The sequence below is a fragment of the Accipiter gentilis genome, chromosome Z (genome assembly GCF_929443795.1).
Source record: "Accipiter gentilis chromosome Z, bAccGen1.1, whole genome shotgun sequence".
Taxonomy (NCBI): domain Eukaryota; kingdom Metazoa; phylum Chordata; class Aves; order Accipitriformes; family Accipitridae; genus Astur; species Astur gentilis.
Genome location: NC_064919.1, coordinates 59,073,276 through 59,091,911, shown reverse-complemented (window position 1 = coordinate 59,091,911; position 18,636 = coordinate 59,073,276). Strand labels below are relative to the sequence as shown.

The following is an 18,636-nucleotide window of genomic DNA, read 5'->3' as shown; positions in this document are numbered from 1 at the left end:
TATTTTGATCTGTGACCTAGCTAGCCTTTTCTCATTCTTGGTAATGTCTTATCTTCATAGCAGTCAGTGTTCAGTGTGTTGGCAGGAGGTAAGAGGCATACCGAAATCTGTTTGTGTCCTCAGATAACTGAGGATAACTTTCATCTTTTTTGTATTCTTTTTTCGAATTCTAAATGTGCTGTAAAATAATTAATATATAGCAAAAATAAACACTTGAATTGCAATATTCAGTTACATACATAAATAAAGTCTACTTCTTAAATCAGAGCTTTAAAATAATAATTTACACACAGTGTTCAACATTTCAGTTCTTAAGGTTTCTCTTCCACAAATTTTGTCTTAGCATTGTTTGCCTGATATTTCTTCTCTTTACATTTTTCTGGTGAAGCAGATATCCTTTTGCTGTGTTGGAAAAGTTATTATCTTCTTTACAAGCTAGTATTTTGAACTGGTAATTCTGTACTGGTAGAGGTAAACTGTAGCAGTTATTGTACTCTGTACTTTTGTAGTAATTAAAAATCAGATCGTGTTTTTCTCAGCAGGGTGTTTCCCCAGCTTAAACAATTGCAGAGAGCTTCCACCTTGGTGGCAGCCTTCCTCCCTGAAAGTAGAACTGCTTTTTTGAGTAGCGAAGTGTAGAATATTTCTAAATACTGTGCATTCTAATTTCTTAGTCTTTTATTTACTGTATTGCTTAATGGAACAACATGGGATATGCCCTCTGTGTAAGTCTGTATATAGAAGATACATAGTGGCATTTAGAAATAGGGAATGCAAAATGAAATGTTTACTTAAAACTTTTGCCTAGCTTACACCTTTTCTGCTTTTGAAACTCCACTGCAGGCTAACATCAGCATGCTGCCTTCTTTTTGTTCATTTTCTTGGCAATGTTTTGCTACTAAAGGTATATTGTCAGAAACAAAGGGCAAAACATGGATTAATAATTAGCAATAAATGTGTCAACAGAAGTTCAATAGTAACCTCTGTGCTTGCTCTTGCTATTGTATTGTGAGGAGGAAAAAAAAAAAAAAAAAAGTCATTCCAGTACAGCGGAGAGGAGCAAAGGGTAAAAGTATTACCTCATAAGGTGATTACATAGCTTTAGAAAATTAAGAAATTAAAAGTAGTAGTAGGAAAGGTATTTGCAGAGGTCTTTAATCCTAACATGCTGTGCTGCCTTGTAACATTTTTGGCTGTCTGTTCTCTTCCCTCGCAGTAAAAATGTATAGCAGTGTATCTGTTCCGATGTCTTGCTTTTTGGCACTGGACCTGTGCTCTGAGGAATGGGAGCAGGTGAAAATTAGGGCTGGTTAGCCCCGTGTAAGGTGCATCCATCCTTGGAGACAGAAACAGTGAAAATAAGTAGTTCTTCCAAATAAGTAAGGTAGGGGGGAAAGAGCTTCAGCATATCTAAGGACAAAGCTAGGGGGAAAACTTCTGCTGTAACATCCTTCTCCTGTAAAAACATTTCTCAAGATTTAAAATCAGTAAAATATTATCTATATCGCTAAAAAAGGGTATTTTTAGGCTTTATAGGGAAATTACACCACCTGCAGAAGGGACCTTTAAGTTCTGCTCTGACCCAGAAAACCAGAACCTAAATCTTAAAAACTTTTCCTTTTTATGTTACTGGGACAGACCTTGTTCAAATTCAGCTGCTCTGTTCTTGATTGTGCGTGGAGTGAGGAAAAAGGGGGACGGGTATAAATAAGTTGTATATTTTTTGTTTTGCAGTTCTTCCAAGAAGACAGATGGGTCTGCTTTTAGCTCTGTATTGGTTTGTTCACTGTAGCTGGGTGTTTATCACAAATCCATGGATATCCGGAGCTGGGGAGAGCTCGAAGTACGACTTAACATCCTGGGGAAGTGGGATGTGGATGGTAATAATCTCAACAAAGAAAGTTGTGGTATGACTCGAGGAGGGCATTGATAATTGTGCAGCAGCTTATTTTGCTTTCCAGATAATGCAGGTGAATATGAAAGCCATTCTTTTGTTACTAGGAACATCTGATTTAGTTTTATACATGCCACATAGTTTCCTGCCTAGGAGTGGCCTTCTGCGAAGAAACACATGAATCACATTGAAGATGCATTTGTTTCATTGACAGTCCTGCTGTGTTGCTCTTCAGAAGATTAACCTCTTAGATTGCTTTTTTTCCCAGAATTTAGTTAGTGGTGAAAGATGCACTGCCATCTACTTACATCTCTGTGCTCATATGGTGACTGATAAAGATACTTCTTATTTTGCTATGTCTTTACTAACGTGCTGCTATCCAACAATAAATCAACCACAAAGATTTTACAGGTAACATATTTATCGATCTCTATAGAAAGGCAGAATTTTTACAGTTTGTGCTGGACTTGATCCACTGTTTCAGGGTTATAGGAAAGTGACTTTCAGATCCATACGTCATTTTGGGAATTACAAATTTGATTCTAGCTTGACGTGTCCTGTAAGATATAGATGGCCACTTGTTTGTAGAGCGTGCCTGCTCATGTCAGCGCCGAGATGTAGTTTTGTCTGACAGACAATTTCAATGAAAGCCCGAGTTTATTGGGATGTGACTGACTGGTGCAAAAATGAGTGTCAGTGCTGCAAGCCTTGATGCGGCGTCTGGCAGTAGTACTACACACGTCCCAACAGCTGGACACCCGCTTGCTTGGGAAGCACCTCTGCTTCCTGGGGCCCTGTGGGAGAGCAGTGTGTGCCTCCTGCCAGCAACCAGATGCAGGGCTTTAGATCAGAATTTGTAGGTGAGAGACATAATTCACCGCGTTTTAGTGCCCGGCTCCCTACGGTGGAAAGTTCTTGTGCAGTTAGCCGATCAGCACACTTTCATGGGCACTGGTGCTCTCAGAACTTGCCACTGTACAGCTGTTTGAAAAAGAAGGGGGTCATGAGCATGAGGAGATGCTTTCAATAATTAATACAAGCGTTGGCTCACCCTCTCGCTAAGAAGGCGGAAGACAAGTTATGTGAGCTCTGTGCTGACTTAACTTGCTCTGATTAAATTACAAAGTTCCTGGGCATTAGGAACAGGTTGTTTTAATGTTGGTTTGACTAGCCAGCAGAGAGGAACACCCCCTGTGAGGGACAAGTGCGTTGCCCCAACTTGTGGTCCCCTCCTTTGGGTGGGTAAGTTCTCTGCAGGTAGCCACATGCAGCAAGATGTTTTTGGCTGCATGCAAGGCAGAGGCACTATGACACTTGCAGAAATCTGGCAAGTCTTTCTCTATGAGCCATTGAGGAGGAAGAGTTTGGAGATACCCAGCTAGCCTGGCTCCACTGCGCTCTGCTGCAAGTGCTGCCAGACACTCTCCAGTTGGTTCATGCCAGCCCCAAGTCAAAATGTTAGTTGGGTTTGGTGACTCTTTGCATGCTCAGTAATGAGAGGCAATTTTGAGAGTGGTGGGGTGGCTGGCAGGGTTTTGCTGCTGTGAAATCCCATGTCCCTTCCGCCAGAGTGTGCAAGCTTGCAGTCCACAGGCTGTGGTGTGGAGATGGTGGCTTTGGAGGAGGGACCAGAGAAACCTGCTCACCCCTGGCATGAATGCAAAAAGCCTCAGAGAGATGGTATGTGGCCAGGGGAGGAGGCAAGAAAAATTATGCACACATGCTGGCTGTTCCTGAGGGATGCTGAGTGATGGGGTGGGAGGGGAAGGCAGCCTGGAGGATGTCTCGAGTGTGTTCCCTGGCAAAGCTGAAGCTGTGTGTTTGTGGTCTCAGTGCAATGGAAAAGTTGCGGGGAGTGGGCTCCCCCTGCATTTCCAAAGGGCCACAGCAACTTAGAGGGAAGTGGGCTCATGTTAATATTGAGATAAGGTTGTAGATGCAGTCTAGCACTTAGTAGTGGTGAATGTTGGCAGTGTGGGCTCTAGAGTCACATGGAGAATAGGACTTTAAAGTCCTCTTTTGTAAACTGTGATAGAGGAAAAGTAAGAGGCCAGCCCTTGCAATGTTGTCTCCTTGCCTCTACAGTTTTCTGTTTTCACTGTGGAAAAAGCCTGTCATTTCTCTGTTCCTGTATGGTAAGGACTGGTTGATACTGAAGTCTACAGTACCCTTATTAATAGGGAAAAAAAGGAAAAGAGCTACCAGGATTTGGGTATTGTTTTGGGGCAGGAAGCAGCATTTAGGGCGACATGGGAACAAAGCTGATCTGCTGCTGGAGCTGTCTCACATAAAGATACACCTTCAGCTGGGACTACCATGGAATAGCTACATGGGCAAACGCTGCTAGACAAAAGTCTTTGAACTTACCAGCTGTCCCACAGCATCACGGTTGCAATGCACACCACCCTTTTGTCATAGGAGATTTATGGTTGCTCTCACTAGGTGTAGCATCTCAGACCTGAAATCAGAAGAACAGACAGACTGAGATTTGGCCATCTACCTCTAAATATGTTTCGTGCTTGTGCCACTGCATATGAAATGTCACCAAAAATTAAATAGTTGGGCACTTTGTAGAAGAGTTAAACTTTACTGTTTACCGGAGTTCATGCCTTAAAATCCTTGCAGCTTGTCTTAGATGCAAAGTCTAAATGAGATCATAGTGCATTTCATGAGCTGTTTATAAACATCCTTGATCAGTTTATTCATCTCAACCTTCAAGTTTATCTATCTTCATATTAAATTTAAATGAATTGATTTTAAAGTATTGGGATCTGCAGATATGTTTTTACAACTGTTATCCAGCTTTTAATGTTTAAAGCCAAGAGAGTGAAAAGGATGCCGTGTTTCATCCTGCCCCACTAAGTGAACAGATGTGATGGGGAGTTTATATTCATGCTGTAGATGAGAAGGTGAAACTGCTTCTTGTGCCAGGCACAGCAGCACTGGGAGGCCACAGGTATACTGCAGCTGGCATGCATGCATCATCCCCAATGTGCATTCATTCCACTCCTAAGTTAACACCTCTTTTGGAAGCCCTTTCATTTGTTACTGATGCTGGATTTGAGTCTTTGTCAGAGCAGATGAAAATGCTGCTCACATGTTGTTGCATTTGCCTCTTGAAGAATGATCAGACTGAACTACTTCAAGCCATGCAAGTCTCAGCCCTCGTGCTTCTCCACAAGAAAATGTGGATAGCCCAGTTGCATCCCAGTCACAGCAAGTACTACAACCCATAGCAATATCATACTGGCCTGAATTCATGTACTTTCATGTGACTCATTATTCACTGGCATATACCAGAGGGAGTGTCTTCTACATCACCCATTAGGAATTTCAGGTATATAAAAAAAAAAAAGTTGTTTTTTTCTATCCTGGATTGTGTTTTTTTTCCAAGATGATTTTTTTTCCCGTCTAATATAAACAGAAACTGGTTTCTGAGTTACAAGACTGCAGCCTTCTGAAGGTTGGGGTTTTTTTGGCTTCTGTAATGTAATGTGATGACAATGATGTTGTCAGGAATGATTTCCAGAAGAGATGGGTGGTCTGAGAACGTTTGCGGCGAGGGGGGGGGCCTTGCAGCACTGTGTGATGGGTGCCATTCGAACATACCTGTCTGTGTTCAGTCTCACAGCATGTGAGCAAAGATCACGCTCTTGCACATTAGACATGGGCCACCAAGTCAGCAGACTGGACAAAGCAAGAAGATCTTAGCCCAGTTCTATATAGACAGGGTATCCTTTTTATCAGGAATGACAAAAGCATACCACCTATGATGTACAGAATCCATACAAAGACTTCCTTTTACCAATGAATGCTGATCCCAATAGTGAGAAAATAGCGAGAGCTGCTAGTCCTGGCTGACAGTCTGCTGGATCTCAGAGAACAGGTATGGTTACCTAAAGTCCATTAGGCTGACCTGATGTGCATTTGGAGACTTGGGAGGGATGTGTCCAACCTGGCCTACACTAGGGAAAACGGCTTGTGCTGCAGGTAAGTTCTATTTTCTTTTAACTCTTCACTTCCTTGACAAAAATTACTAAAACTGAGGTTTTCTTTCCTGTGTATTAGCTGGTTGTTACACCCAAGCTTGGTTATGCTAAGAAAAGTATTGAATGTACTTTACCCAATTTTGTATGATCATTCTTGCAGACAATTTTTTAGTAAGATGCTGTTCGTGACGTCGGTCTTCCACATGGTGAATACACATGAAAGGGTACATACAAATAGGGCAAGTAAAATGATCTGTGGATGGAGTTGCCATATGAACTGGGAGCGAAGACTGAAGTTTATAAAATCACGAAGGGTGTGGGTAAGCTGAATCTGCACTGATGTTCACCAAGCCCTGCAATGCAAGATTTGGTGGCACTCAGTAAAATTTGTAGGACGTCAGTTTAAAACAAGAAAGAAGTACACAGTGCGTGGTGACAGCCTGGGACTTCGTGCCCCATGAGGCAGCAGAGGCAGGTGGCATCAGCAGGGTCAGAAAGGGGCTAGTCAAATTCACAGGTGACTTAATGCGGATATTAAAATGACAGAGTAAGGATATACCTTTAGATATTCACAATCCAATCATTGTTGGTGCTGGGACAGCACAGAAGCATGGTCTCATCATCACGCACGTGTACTCTCCTTAAATAGTATCTCTTGTTGCCACTACTGAAAACAAGATAGTCTAGATGGACCATTTGTCTGGCTCCACAGGGTGCTTGTTATGTTTGTGGCTGCTGGGTAGTATTTTGAAATCCTTCCCTTGTTGCTTGGTACCAGCAAATCAATGAGTGGCTTGTGCAGAACAGCTGATTTCTTTTCTGGATACTCCAGACCCGCTTGGGATAACTCCATATGAAGGGAAACTAAAACCCAACAGCTGGTGGTAGAGCATTGCTGTCATCACTAACAAACGTGACAAAGCAACACTGGGGGAAGATCAGAAAATTGCTGGGTTATTTAGGGTAGGTGGAAGGATCCAATGCCTTTGAAAGACTTTCTCATATGTCCATTTTCTGAGGCATTTGCCATACTGAAAGCTGCCCTGTAGATCCCAGCTCCTGTGCAGTAGGTGGCTTGGGAGAGTGAAGTAGAAGCTTTGTAGACGCTCAGCTCAGGAGATGAGGAGGAGACCATTTTCAAGTATGCAGAAGAAAACCCCTCAGATCCTTATGTTACTGAAGTTTGTACACTTATTCTCTGCTTGCAGAAATAACAAGGGAGGCAGACAGCTTAATGCAAGTCTGCTGGGGGGTGGGGGGTGGGCGGGGAGAAAGTTTAGGACATTCCAGAATTAGAGCCTGGCATTGCAGTAGTTGGGAGTTCGTGGTTCAAAAGCAAGGCAGCTCAGAATCGGGTCTGATTTTTTTTGTTTTGTGGCAGAAGGGAAGCACAAGCACGTGCCCTGGCTGGGAGCACTCTGACTGTTCTTTTCTTCAGCTTGCTGACTCAGGTCCCAAAGTTTCTGAGCCATCACTCTCTTCTTAACAGAGCTTAGCTCAGCTTTTGCCTGGAGCTCTGCTGCAAAGAGAGACCTTTTACAGGCCAATGCCATAAGTGGAGGGAGTGAGGAAGGCAGGCAGGTAAATTCCTGCTGACCATAGCCATATCTTGTTAATTAACTCTCCTGTTGAAAGGATTTACAAGGCTTCTTTTGCTCCCATCATACTGCAGATCCTGCAGAAAAAAACCATACATAGTGAGAGGTGGCTTTTTTTGGTTGCCTGCTTAAAGACAGTCCAAAATAAATTGCCTGTCATATTGCATATAGTAAGAATCATCTCTGTTGATGGAGAAGGCTGAGTCACAACAGCCTGCTGCCTGAGAGAGGCTGCAGGAAACACTGGTCCTGGGGAATTTTTACTTTTGCATTTTAGGGTGGCCTAGGCAAACAGCCTGTGCTAGTGACTTATTTTGTTCAGTTAGTGAGACTTGAGCAGCAACTGAACTTGAATAGTTTTGTTTGTGATTTGGATGCAACATGAAAAAGACGCTTGCTCTAGAAAGTATGTGAATGGGTGAATTGTTACATGATTAAATAAGTAAGTGAAATTTAAAATCGTTCACAGTTTTCCCTTATCTCAAAGTTGACTGCTTTGTGTCTGACCTGAAAAAAATCCTCATATGCTTACATTCTTACTTGGTTTTTAATTATAAAAAAACAAACAAAAAAATTATTTCTCCTTTACAAACTTTGCTTCTCAGTTTATTGGCCACCTGTTTTTATAAACATATGGATAAGAAGAACACAACCACAGTAGGGGTAAGATTGAAAAGAAAATATCGGTGAGATACACAGTCATTCTCCCTGGGTAGATACCAACCACAGAGCAACTCCCCACATACTTTCCCTTTTGCTGTTGCTGGCTTCAGCCCTTGCTTCATTTAAATTGCACCTGGCATATTTGGTTGAGGACTCAAAGTATGTTGCAGACATTCCTGTTTCCTGTAGAGCCACACAACTTTGGAAAGCGCTTGCCCCTCCAGCTGAGCAGGAGGAGGGATTTCCAGTGCCAATTTCTTCTTGCAGCTGGAGAAATTACCATCGGTGTCTTTAGATGGGTTTTGCATGTATCTTGCCTCTTGTTTGCAAATGTTATCAGTATCTTGCAGAATGAAACTGGGCGAGTTCTACTGCTGGGACGACCCACAAGTGAGAGGGAAGTGTCAGGCAGAAGTCTTGTTGCAGTGATGTGTAACAGGAATGGAGCAGTACCAGTTCTTCCTCGAGTGTTGTACCTCGTGGGTTGACTTGCTCTGTCAAACCCCTCTATCCCAGGCCTACTTCATCGCTGCTTTGCACTTGCTGGACAGGATTGCAGAGCTTGTTTCCCTTCTGAGACCATCCTCTGACTGCATCCGTCTGAACAATTGGGAGCCGGTACCTTTGAATCCTGCACAGCTCTGCCCCACAATGCTCCCACTTTTAGTCCAGATCTTAACAGCATCTTAGTACCTCAGCCACACTCACCCTGTGAGTAGTTCAAGATATCTGCAGATCTGGAGCTTGAGTGGTTGATGTGACCATTTACTCTTAACAGTCTGTGCGTGGCATGAGAAAAAGAAAAGTTAGATGCATATCTACTTAGCCTAAAACCCCTTTGCCTGGGAAGCCAAGGCCTGTCTTCTTGAATCCCACAAAGAATTGTATGTTCATCACCATTTCCCACATGTGAATGCGGACCCTGGACAGGAGAACTCATCATTGCTTTTCTGGGTTAAGAGCTGATTTATATTTCTCTTCTAATTACTGTGTTGCCAACATGCCATTCTTCAACAACTCTTATATAAAACCTCAGCTGTTTTCTGTCTTAAATGTCTCTTGCAAACATCAGACTAAAGCGGGAGCCTGGATTTTCTGCAAGGTCTGGTCTGCACCTCTTGCGTCTACAGCTTTGCTGTGTGGATGCCAGAACTGATGTATATATTTCTCAGATATTTCTGGTGCAGAAGTGCTAGCATAGGTGTAGGTGTCCTGACAAGATGCAGCACAAAGGAGGAGCAAGGTTCTTGTCCCCTGTGATTAGGACAGGATTAGGACATAGGCTTTATGTTCTGCTTAAAGAATCACCATTCTGGAAAAACCTGTAAAAGCTGGGGTGTCGTGATAGTTTGTAGAAACTGAGGATCATGTGTGTTTAAGGTTTCTGCTGTTGAACCTCAGGGCAGAAGAGAGTTTGAATATCTAATTCAAAACACTTTAAACAACTGCTTCATTGAGCAATAACACTTCATGTAGCTAGTCTCTGCTTGTTTTGCATTTGCCCTAGGGTCTGTAAATCACAGCATTCACAGGCAGGCATGGGGTGAGCATGTAAAAACACATGGGCAGAAAGTTGAAGAGTTGGGAATGGAATATATAAGCTCCTCTACTCATTTTCTTTTGTAAGATGTCTGTACTGGAGAACAAGCTTTGCTGTAGACCAGGCTAAGTTTTCCTTCTCTGTGTATTCTAGCTGGCCTCCGGTGTCGTCCTGCGCCTTGCCCACAAGAGACTTCTGTCAAAGTGCAGCTATTGGGATGTGTGTTGCTGGGGAATGCCATGCAATACATTTGTAAAAATGGTCCATGTACGTGTTGGTGCAGTTTCAGAAATTCAGTTCCTGATGTATTGTTGTGGCTCAGAGCAGTATGAATTCCCTTCCTCCATGAGTCTGCTGAGCTAGATCAGATTTCTGCCATACTTTAAGAGCTGTTTAATAGGCAGGTTGTCAGCGGCAATTAAATTTCATCTAAAAAAAAAAAGAAAGGAACCCATTCTTCCACTTAATCTTAGGTAGTGAATTATTAGACCCTACGTTTTTGTCTTTTTTTTTTTTTTTTTTTTTTTTCTCCTATCTGTTGGACTGAATTTGCTTCCTAAATTATTTTATTAATCCTCATTTAAGCTCAGAAGCATCACTGTTTTAAGTAAAGGTGAGTTTGTTGCTTAATGCAGGTACTTAAGCCTGCACAGCTTTGAAACGAATAGAAGTGTACCCAGAAGGGAGTTTGTACCAGGTCAATTACATCTTTTTAAGCCACAACAAAATGTAGACCTGAGGCCCTGTTTTGGCTTTGCATTTGCTTCTCGCTATTAGGAAGCTCTCCTCATCTGTGCTCACGATGGTGACCAGTGTTTTTGAAACTGATAGGATGAAGCTTAACAGATTTTACATGTAAACCCATGACGCGTTCGCAGGCACGCCACAGCATGGGTTTCAAGTTGGGGCTTACTTCTGTGGTTGACCCGCTCTCACTTGGGACTGCGTTGCACCTAAAAGAAAGAGGTGTTTCTCCCAGAGGGCCCTCTCCCACCCGTCCCCATCCCTGGGTGCATCCTCTCACGTCTCCCCTTGTACAAGCACTAGTGGCGGTGCAGCTGGTGGCCTGGGCCAAGCAAGCTGAGGGAGCTAGCTAACATCCAGCCAGCCCTGCAGAAGCGCTGAGACAGGACCCTGGAGGACTTTGGCCAGGTGGATGCAAATCTTGTGTCAGGTTTCCTGAGCAGCCTCCCTTGAGCTTTCTTTGCTTCTAGTGGGAGAGGGAGCTGCAGACTGGCAGAACATGAGTAGCCTGATAAAGCAAGGCCTACGTTAGACAGCGTGTGTATTTTACCGTGCTTCGTTGGTTAGGTTTACAGTGGTGTGAGACTTCTGCCGCAGCAGTGTGCAATAAACGTATACAGTGAAAGCAAGGAAGCACACCTGTTACAGTGCTGGTGAGAAGCACAGGACTGTGCTGAACAAATTAGAATTAATTCAGCCCTGTTTACCCTTGGGTGCGCTGCTGGTAGCGTCTGATGTCCCACTAAGTGCAGCCTGCCCTGAGACAGTGGCTGTCCTGAGAAACTTAACACAGAGACAGATGGTAATTTTTCCGTAAGTATTTGTTATGACTCAGAAAAAAATGGCACTTCTTGAACTTAAAGCATGACTTTATATCCTGATGGCAATGACAGAGATGGGAGTGATGCTTTAAAATTACTCCCTTTGAGAGGAAGTAGGTAATATTTTCCTAAAGGCTCACAGATTTCAAACTTCAGTTCTGGCTGCAAACTCAGCCAGCAGCATGCTCTTCTTTTTTTTTTTTTTTTTTTTTTTTATTTTTTTTGGCCATGCTTCATTGTATTGGAAATCTGGTAATTATTGTTATGTCTGTAATCTTGTGATAGGCCTCTCTGTGTCATGGTCTGTGTTGGATGCCTGCTTTTTCTTGTTTGTAGCCTTTTGCTTGTAGTCTGTGTGACAGCTTCATGTCCTGCCCTCCGTTCAACAAGAGATCATAAATTTAAGCGTATATGACAGAGCTTGGGGAGGAGTTGTTGCAATGGAGATCTTTCTGCACTCTTGGAAAATTGATGTCAGGATTATACTAAAAATAAAGTGATTGTGCTTGTGTTCCTTGAAGGGGGAAACTAAGCTATATTATTAGCCTGTGTGATGGAGTTCTGTCAGTTTTAAGAGACAGCCAGCTTCTCTGTCAGTCAGTATACCTTTGACTCAGATTCGCGTGGTTCTTGCACTAGTTCATTTCTGGATTTTCTTTTCCTTTGCTAATCTGCTTAGCTTTAAATACTTCCACGCGTGTACTGTCAGAGCCAAATTGAATATAACTGGAAAAATGTGACCGGTTTGTGGGGGAGCTGTCAGCCTAAGTCAGACCGGGGTCGGCGAAGCAGCGTATTCTTCGTGTGCCTAAGCTCCACCTATCTGAGTCAACAAAACGAAATGCTGTTTGGATTGTAGAAAACTTGAAGCAGAGCCAAGAGGAGGCATCTCTGCAGCCCCGGAGGAGTCGAATCTCAGTTGCTCTGAGGATGAGGGCTGTGCTCAGGCTGCCCCCACGGTGGGCAGGGAAGGAGGACCAGGAGCCCCGTTGCAGAGCCAGCAAGGCTGGCTTTGCAGAGCCGGCCAGCAGCCAGCTACCCACAAAACTGCTGCCGGTGTTGCCTCTGCCTCTCACTTGGCTTCTGGTCAGCAGCCACCCGCCCAGGGCGACAGCACCCTTTTTCTGCACCCGCAGCCTGAGCCTCAGGCAAGCACTGCTTCTGCCTTGAATCTGCCACATGCGGGTTGAAAGAAAACCTCACACCCAGAAAACCGGTCGCCGCTGGGACCTGCGGGGGACAGGTCTTGCGGTCAGCTGTGCGCCATCCCAGCCAGGGTCCGTGCCCGCTGCAGTCCCCCCACGCCACAGGCTTCCACGCAGCAGCTGTCGGCCGCCGGGTTTGTCGGGCGGTGGGGATGCACGTGCTGGCTTTGGCTGTGTCTGCCGTGGGCTCCTTCTGCCCTCGCCTGCTTCGGGGGACAGCTGAGCTCAGACATCGTGGCCGGTCCCCTGCGCACAGGTACAGCTCTTCTGTAGGTGCTCTTCACCTAGAAATCCTCTAACCCTGCCTGTGTTAACCGTTGGGCAGTCTAAAACTTCACGTGCGTGCCAGCAAATGCAAGGAAGCTGCTGTGGTTACAAGGGAGGCTAGGGACAAACTGCAAAAAAGCTGAGGGAATGCCAAAAAAAACCAAGGCCAAGTGCAAATTCAGCTGGTTACATCCTCACTGAGGACAGATCCGGAGCAGTGGTCCTCCTTGGAGGTTGTCGGAGAGCCACAATTCAAATTCAGATGCCAGGATGGCTGTGAGTTTTAAGATAGCTAGGACGCTGATGAAGAGGGATATTAAGTTTCTGCTATGGTGAAGTTTGCAGTGAAGATGAGACTTTAAACACTTAGAAATGCCTACTGCTTAATGTACCTAACTTCTTAAAAGTGTACATTTTTAACTGCCTTTCTCTTGTCTGTTCCAGGTTGCATGTCTGGTTGGACTTGATGCATGGCATTTGCATGACACCTAACAGCCTAGCTCTGGATGTGTCACTGAGCAAACATGGCCTACTCGGCAAATACTAACGGCAGTGCTACAGGTAACTAATTGGGAACGCTTTTCCCCCTTTGGATTATTAATTTTTTTAAAAAAAACTTATTTCTTAAATTGTAGAAGTAGCACAAAAGGGAAGTAGCCACAGCTAAACTAAATACTGAAAACTAATTTCCTGGTAGATCAGAGCCTGTCTGTTCCCCCACTACCATCCCTGATAACCTTTTACATATCTGAAGTGTGGAAAGTTGTTTGCAAAGATGTAAGGGCTGGCATTCAGTTGTTCAGCATGCAGCACTCTCTGCTTTGAAGGACCTACACTGGCTTACACCAGACTCTGAGAGGCCTAGGGCTTTGCTGCAAAAAGTCATGTGGTTATTATGCTGTGTCTGTAATTAACTTGCGACATTAACCAGCTCTTAAATGTCAAATCCCCAGCCCTTCCTGGTCACCCTTACTGGTCAGGCTGATTTTTGTTACTTGCTTCTTAGCAAAACATAAAAGCATTTCTCAAGCAACATCAAGAGGAGGCGTTCAGTTCATTTCACTTTTTCGTTATTTTAAGAAGCTCCTGAGATGTCTATTTTGGTTGGGTGATACTCTTTGAAACAGATCGCTTGGCATGTTCAAAGGTTGCTGAGGAGGACTGATGGGTCAGGAGGGGGCAGAGATTACAGAACGATTGGTAACAGCACAGCAGCAGTGTTCCTTCTCTGGTTGTGTCAATATTTTCCCGTTCTCCTGATCACTGCGCAAACATAGCTTCAGCCCACTAAAAGCTGAGGCTGCTACAGTGGGATTATATGGAAAATTTCAAGTGCGTGGTAGGAGCTTGTGGGTGCTCTTTTGAGACCTCCTAATGTAGGTATGATGGGAAATGGATTTATCAATGAAGGCTGGGGTGGCTGGGAGCACTCTGAATATCCTGGGAAGGAACATGAAGTATCTTTTTTGTTGTCCATGTAAACAGAAATTTCAGCCTTTTTTTTTCTGCCCTAAGGCTCATGCACTCATGTTCAAATGCTACTTGCCAGATCATGACAAACACATACAGAGAATTGGGTTATCTGGTGGATTTTAGCACCAACCTCCTTTGAAAGTATGTTCTGGTATGGAAACATCCTAAATTACTCACTGTGCTCCCTGTAGAATTGTTCTAATTAGTGCAAGGGATTAAAGCATTTTGTGTGCAGGAAATTAGAAATATGGGGTGTCATTATCTGCAATTTATGCAAAACAAGAAGTCTTTTTTTAAAGGTTAGTGGAAGTTACATGAAGACATTGGAGTGACTATTATTTGTTGGTGATTTAAGGTTAAATCTACCAATGTTGTTAAATCCTCAGACTGCTGAAAAAGGATATTTTGTCCTCCCTCCCTTATACAGTTAGAAGTATATTCTCCAAGAAAGAAACTATATCCTTTTGTAACCTTTTGTAATCCTTTTGAGAAGGCAGACTTCAAAACCTCTGCTGTCTGACTGAACTGTAGCTGTTTACTGCCTAAAAACCTCCAAAACTTGACTTTTTTTAGTAGTACACGTTTAACTTAAGTCATGCAGAACAATTCCCTCTGCTTACAAGGAAAGAAAAATTGTTCATGGAGTGTTACTGATAGGTTTACAAATCCCCCCCCTTCCCCCCCCCCCGCAGTAGAAGTAGAATTGTCTATTGAAAAAGTTGGTAGGCTGATGTGTAAGTCTAAAACAAGCTAAATGCTTGTACTGGGGATCTGTTAATGCAAGATGAAGCTTTAGTTTCAGGATTGTTATGCAAACAAGGCTTCTTGCAGGGTAGAAGCTGTTTGTTCCCTTATTCGTAGAAAGACGCTATAATGAATTGCAAGTATTTAATTCAAAACTAAATTGGACAACATTTTACAGAGACTGTCAGGACTTGTTGGCTTTGCAAACCCTTGAGGCTGGCGTTCTGACATGCAGCTATGTATGCCCGTGTCTCCAAATCCTCAGCAGTTCATAATGGACAGAGTATTGGGCTGCAAATACCTGTGATTTGTTATCCTGCCCTGCTGCCTGGGAGAGAATGCCTTTGGATGAGCAGGAACTGATTTGGGCGTTGGAGGTATTGAAGCAAGTTTCTTAATTGCAAGGAGCTCTAAGAGTGGAAAGACAAACTTCAGGGGTGGTGTTTCTGCACCCTCTGAATCAATCAGCAACAGGAAAAAGAACTAGAAAGACTTGTTATGGACTGCTAAGCTGCGTTTATGTTACTTGAATATTTTGGCAAGTTTGACCACACAGTTCAGCTGCATTCAAGTACAAGGTGACTAAGGAGCAGTGGTTTGCTTTGGTTAACTCGAGAATGTGAGTACTTGCACTGTTAAGTGATTATGCCTATGTGCCATTTTGGTAAATTTTTTCAGTATACAAGCCTATATGGACTACTGCTACAGATAAAATCTGTAGAGGAATGCTTGAATTTGGAACTTGTTTCCAGGAAAGGATCATGCTGTTTTGCATTTGTATAGAGATATATTTTTTTTTTAGGATGTTTATGGGAGGTACATTTGCTGTAAATATTTTCAGTGAATGTGTATGCGAGATAAGCTCCAAAGCAAGTGATGACTTTATCATGAAAGCACCTATGATAAATTTCTGTGCCTCTTGCATATCTTGGTAAAGATATGAACTTTAAATGTGGCGAATAAATAACAGAGACTGTGATTTAGACTTCAGTACTGTTTGTCAATAGTTTTGTTTGCTGCTGACTTAAAGTTTTATCGCTCTGTTACCAGTTTCATTGCACAGAGGTCTTGTAGTGAACTGTATTTCTGTGAGCTGCAAGCTTATTTGTTCATCTTCATACATTTTGGAAGTTGGCTTGAGGCTTGGTTCCGATTTTGGATTAGGGTCTGTCAAAGTTGTGTCATCTGCTCAGAAAATAGCTGAAGTCTCTCTAACACTAGTGATAGATAATCGGTGCTTGCAGAAAAAATTGTTTTATTTTATCAGTTGGGTGCTGGGTAGTCACAACTGTTTGACATTTCAAGTCTGTCTGCCCCGGTGGCATGCGAGCATACTGCTCAGTCTAGTAAACTCAGCAGGGTTAAGTCCAAAGCGTGTTGTGCACTCATCCAGGGACCTGCAGCAGGAGCTGGAAGTACCCTGCATCTGTAGAGAGCTATTGGGAAGCTGGAGTTGGTTTGGTGCATGACACAAATTAATTTCTCTTTGCACAGTACAAGAAAAAAAAAAAAAGAGGTGATTGTTTCTTGAAATAGTATTATTGTCTCCATTAACCGCTGGGTGAAACTTCCAGTAATTGTTAGCTTCTGTGCTTGCTAGGACTGATGCATAAATCATCTATTTAATGAGGCTCTGCAAACATTTCTGTAGTGGTATCTGTAGAAAGGTCCTCCAGTCAGCTACAAAAACCTAGCGCACACCAGCCTAAAATTTAGCGAGCAGTTTGGAAATACTTCTGGCTGGATTTTCATTCTGTTCACCAATACCTAATTTGCTGAAACTTTCTTTTGAAAACACATGGTCTGAAAGGCAGTGAATGATGTGAAATTCCAGCCCAGTTCCACTTACTCTGATGTAGAAAACAAGGAAGCAGCAAAAGAAATATGAGACTGATTAAAAAATATAAAGGATTAAAAACTGTATTTGTATCTGTTTTATTTGATTTCCCTAAGTACCTCATGCTCTGTATTCAGAGACCACAGAATTGCCAGTCATCTCTTTTAACAGGGACATAAAAAAGTGTTTTAAGGGAAGAAAAGCTTTTCCAGGTTTCCCGAGTGAGACGGGCTGCAGGGGTCAGTATAGCAAGGCTGTCGCACAAACCCTTTCTTTACTTTGCTGTAAAGCAAAGGTGTATTGTTTTCTGTACACGGTGCCTGAGATTTCCCTGATCCTTTCTCCTTCTCCCTTCTGTCTGTGTCTTCCCCCTCACTCTTATTTAAGGGTTTGCGTTTTCATGCCTTCCCATCCCACTTTTAGCATGCTTCTACTTCCAGGAGCACTACATCTTATATGGATTCGTTTGAACTATTTCCCTGCGTGTTTAACTCCACTATATGCTTTACCTCCTCCTTCAGATTCCTACACAGTTCTTAAAGCAGTGGCATTGTAGCAACTCACCATCGTTTTTACTGTTGGTCTTCTTGCACCTGTAAAGCAAGGAACCGCTGCTGTAATAGCCAATGTGCAGGCATCAAGTGTCTTTGCTCCCAGTTTACTCCTTTCACTTTCAGCCCCCCAGGACCGGGAGATGTCACCCCCAGCAGACCTGGGCATCCACCTCGGCTCTGGAGAGCACGCCAGGGGCTGTGGGACCGCAGGTGGTTTGATGGCAGATACAAACCGTGTTGGAGCTGTGGTTCTCCTGCAGCTGCCTGGTGTCCCTCTGGTTATTTTATATATGCACAGTCACTCCGCAGCACCCCGTGGGCCTCTGGTTAGATTTTCTTTGTATCTGAGCAGTGTTTTTGACTGCTAAGTGAAGTTATAACTATGCAGTAGTTGGTCGGAGAATGAGGCCATTACAAGAGGCTGTTGCCTGAATTAATGTTGAGATATTAACGTCAGCGTGACTCAAAGGGCAAATGTTTAATAAATGTGTTTTCCATCTGCTGGTATATAAATGCTTAAGCAACTGTTGTAAAGTGTTATGAAAACCCCTGTTGACTTATTAACCCTTTTTACTGAAGCCAATAAATAGAACACACGTTTGCTTAGAGCAAATGTTTTTATCATACATGTCCTCTGCACCGAAATGTAACAACTCTTAACGAACATTTGTAGACACACTTTCCTTTCAGTTACTGGATCATTTGAGTTAGAGTCGCTCCTATGATTTGTTTTTCCTGATGCATATAATCTTAAGCAATATGCATGGAGTTTTGCATGACTTCCAGCCTAATGATCTGAAGTGTAGTCTGAGAAGAAAGTGCTGTGCACAAGAACACTACCCACTATTACTAATTTTAGCAGAATATCCACCAGTTTTCATTACAGACCCTCAGTCAATAAATGGGAGCTTACAGATGTGAAGAAGTTAGCAATTGGAAGTGTTTGATTGCTAGGTAGTAGTCAGTCCGACAGAGCCTTTACTCCTGAGTATTGCGGGTGCCAGCCACAAGACCCCAGCTGACAGCCGCTCTCCACTGCTTACCTGCAGGGTAGGTGTCACCGAGGTATCATCGCACTGCTACTGACACACCAAACTCTGAGCTTAGCAGCCTTAAATGTGCTGCATTTGCTTAGCATAGCAGATGCAAATGACCAGGGTTCAGGTGAGCCTGTATTTTTATCGAATCAGCCATGCAAGCAAGGGTAATTTGGTTGCGTCAGGTCTGTGTGATGAGAGACTGTTTAGGCCTGGACTTGCTCCCCTGCCATGCTCCCTGCTCCAAGCCTGCATCCACTAACCATGAGT

At 43.4% G+C, this 18,636-nt stretch overlaps 1 protein-coding gene across 2 annotated transcripts in view; it reads left to right on the top strand.

Moving 5' to 3' along the window:
• KANK1 (KN motif and ankyrin repeat domains 1) overlaps positions 1-18,636 on the top strand; it is a 122,269-nt gene that overhangs the window by 57,355 nt on the left and 46,278 nt on the right. For both annotated transcript variants that reach the window (XM_049796634.1, XM_049796633.1), the window contains exon 3: positions 13,166-13,282. In XM_049796634.1, the coding sequence (XP_049652591.1) occupies positions 13,246-13,282 (37 nt within the window). In that variant the 5' untranslated portion in view covers positions 13,166-13,245. The remainder of the gene's footprint in view (positions 1-13,165; positions 13,283-18,636) is intronic.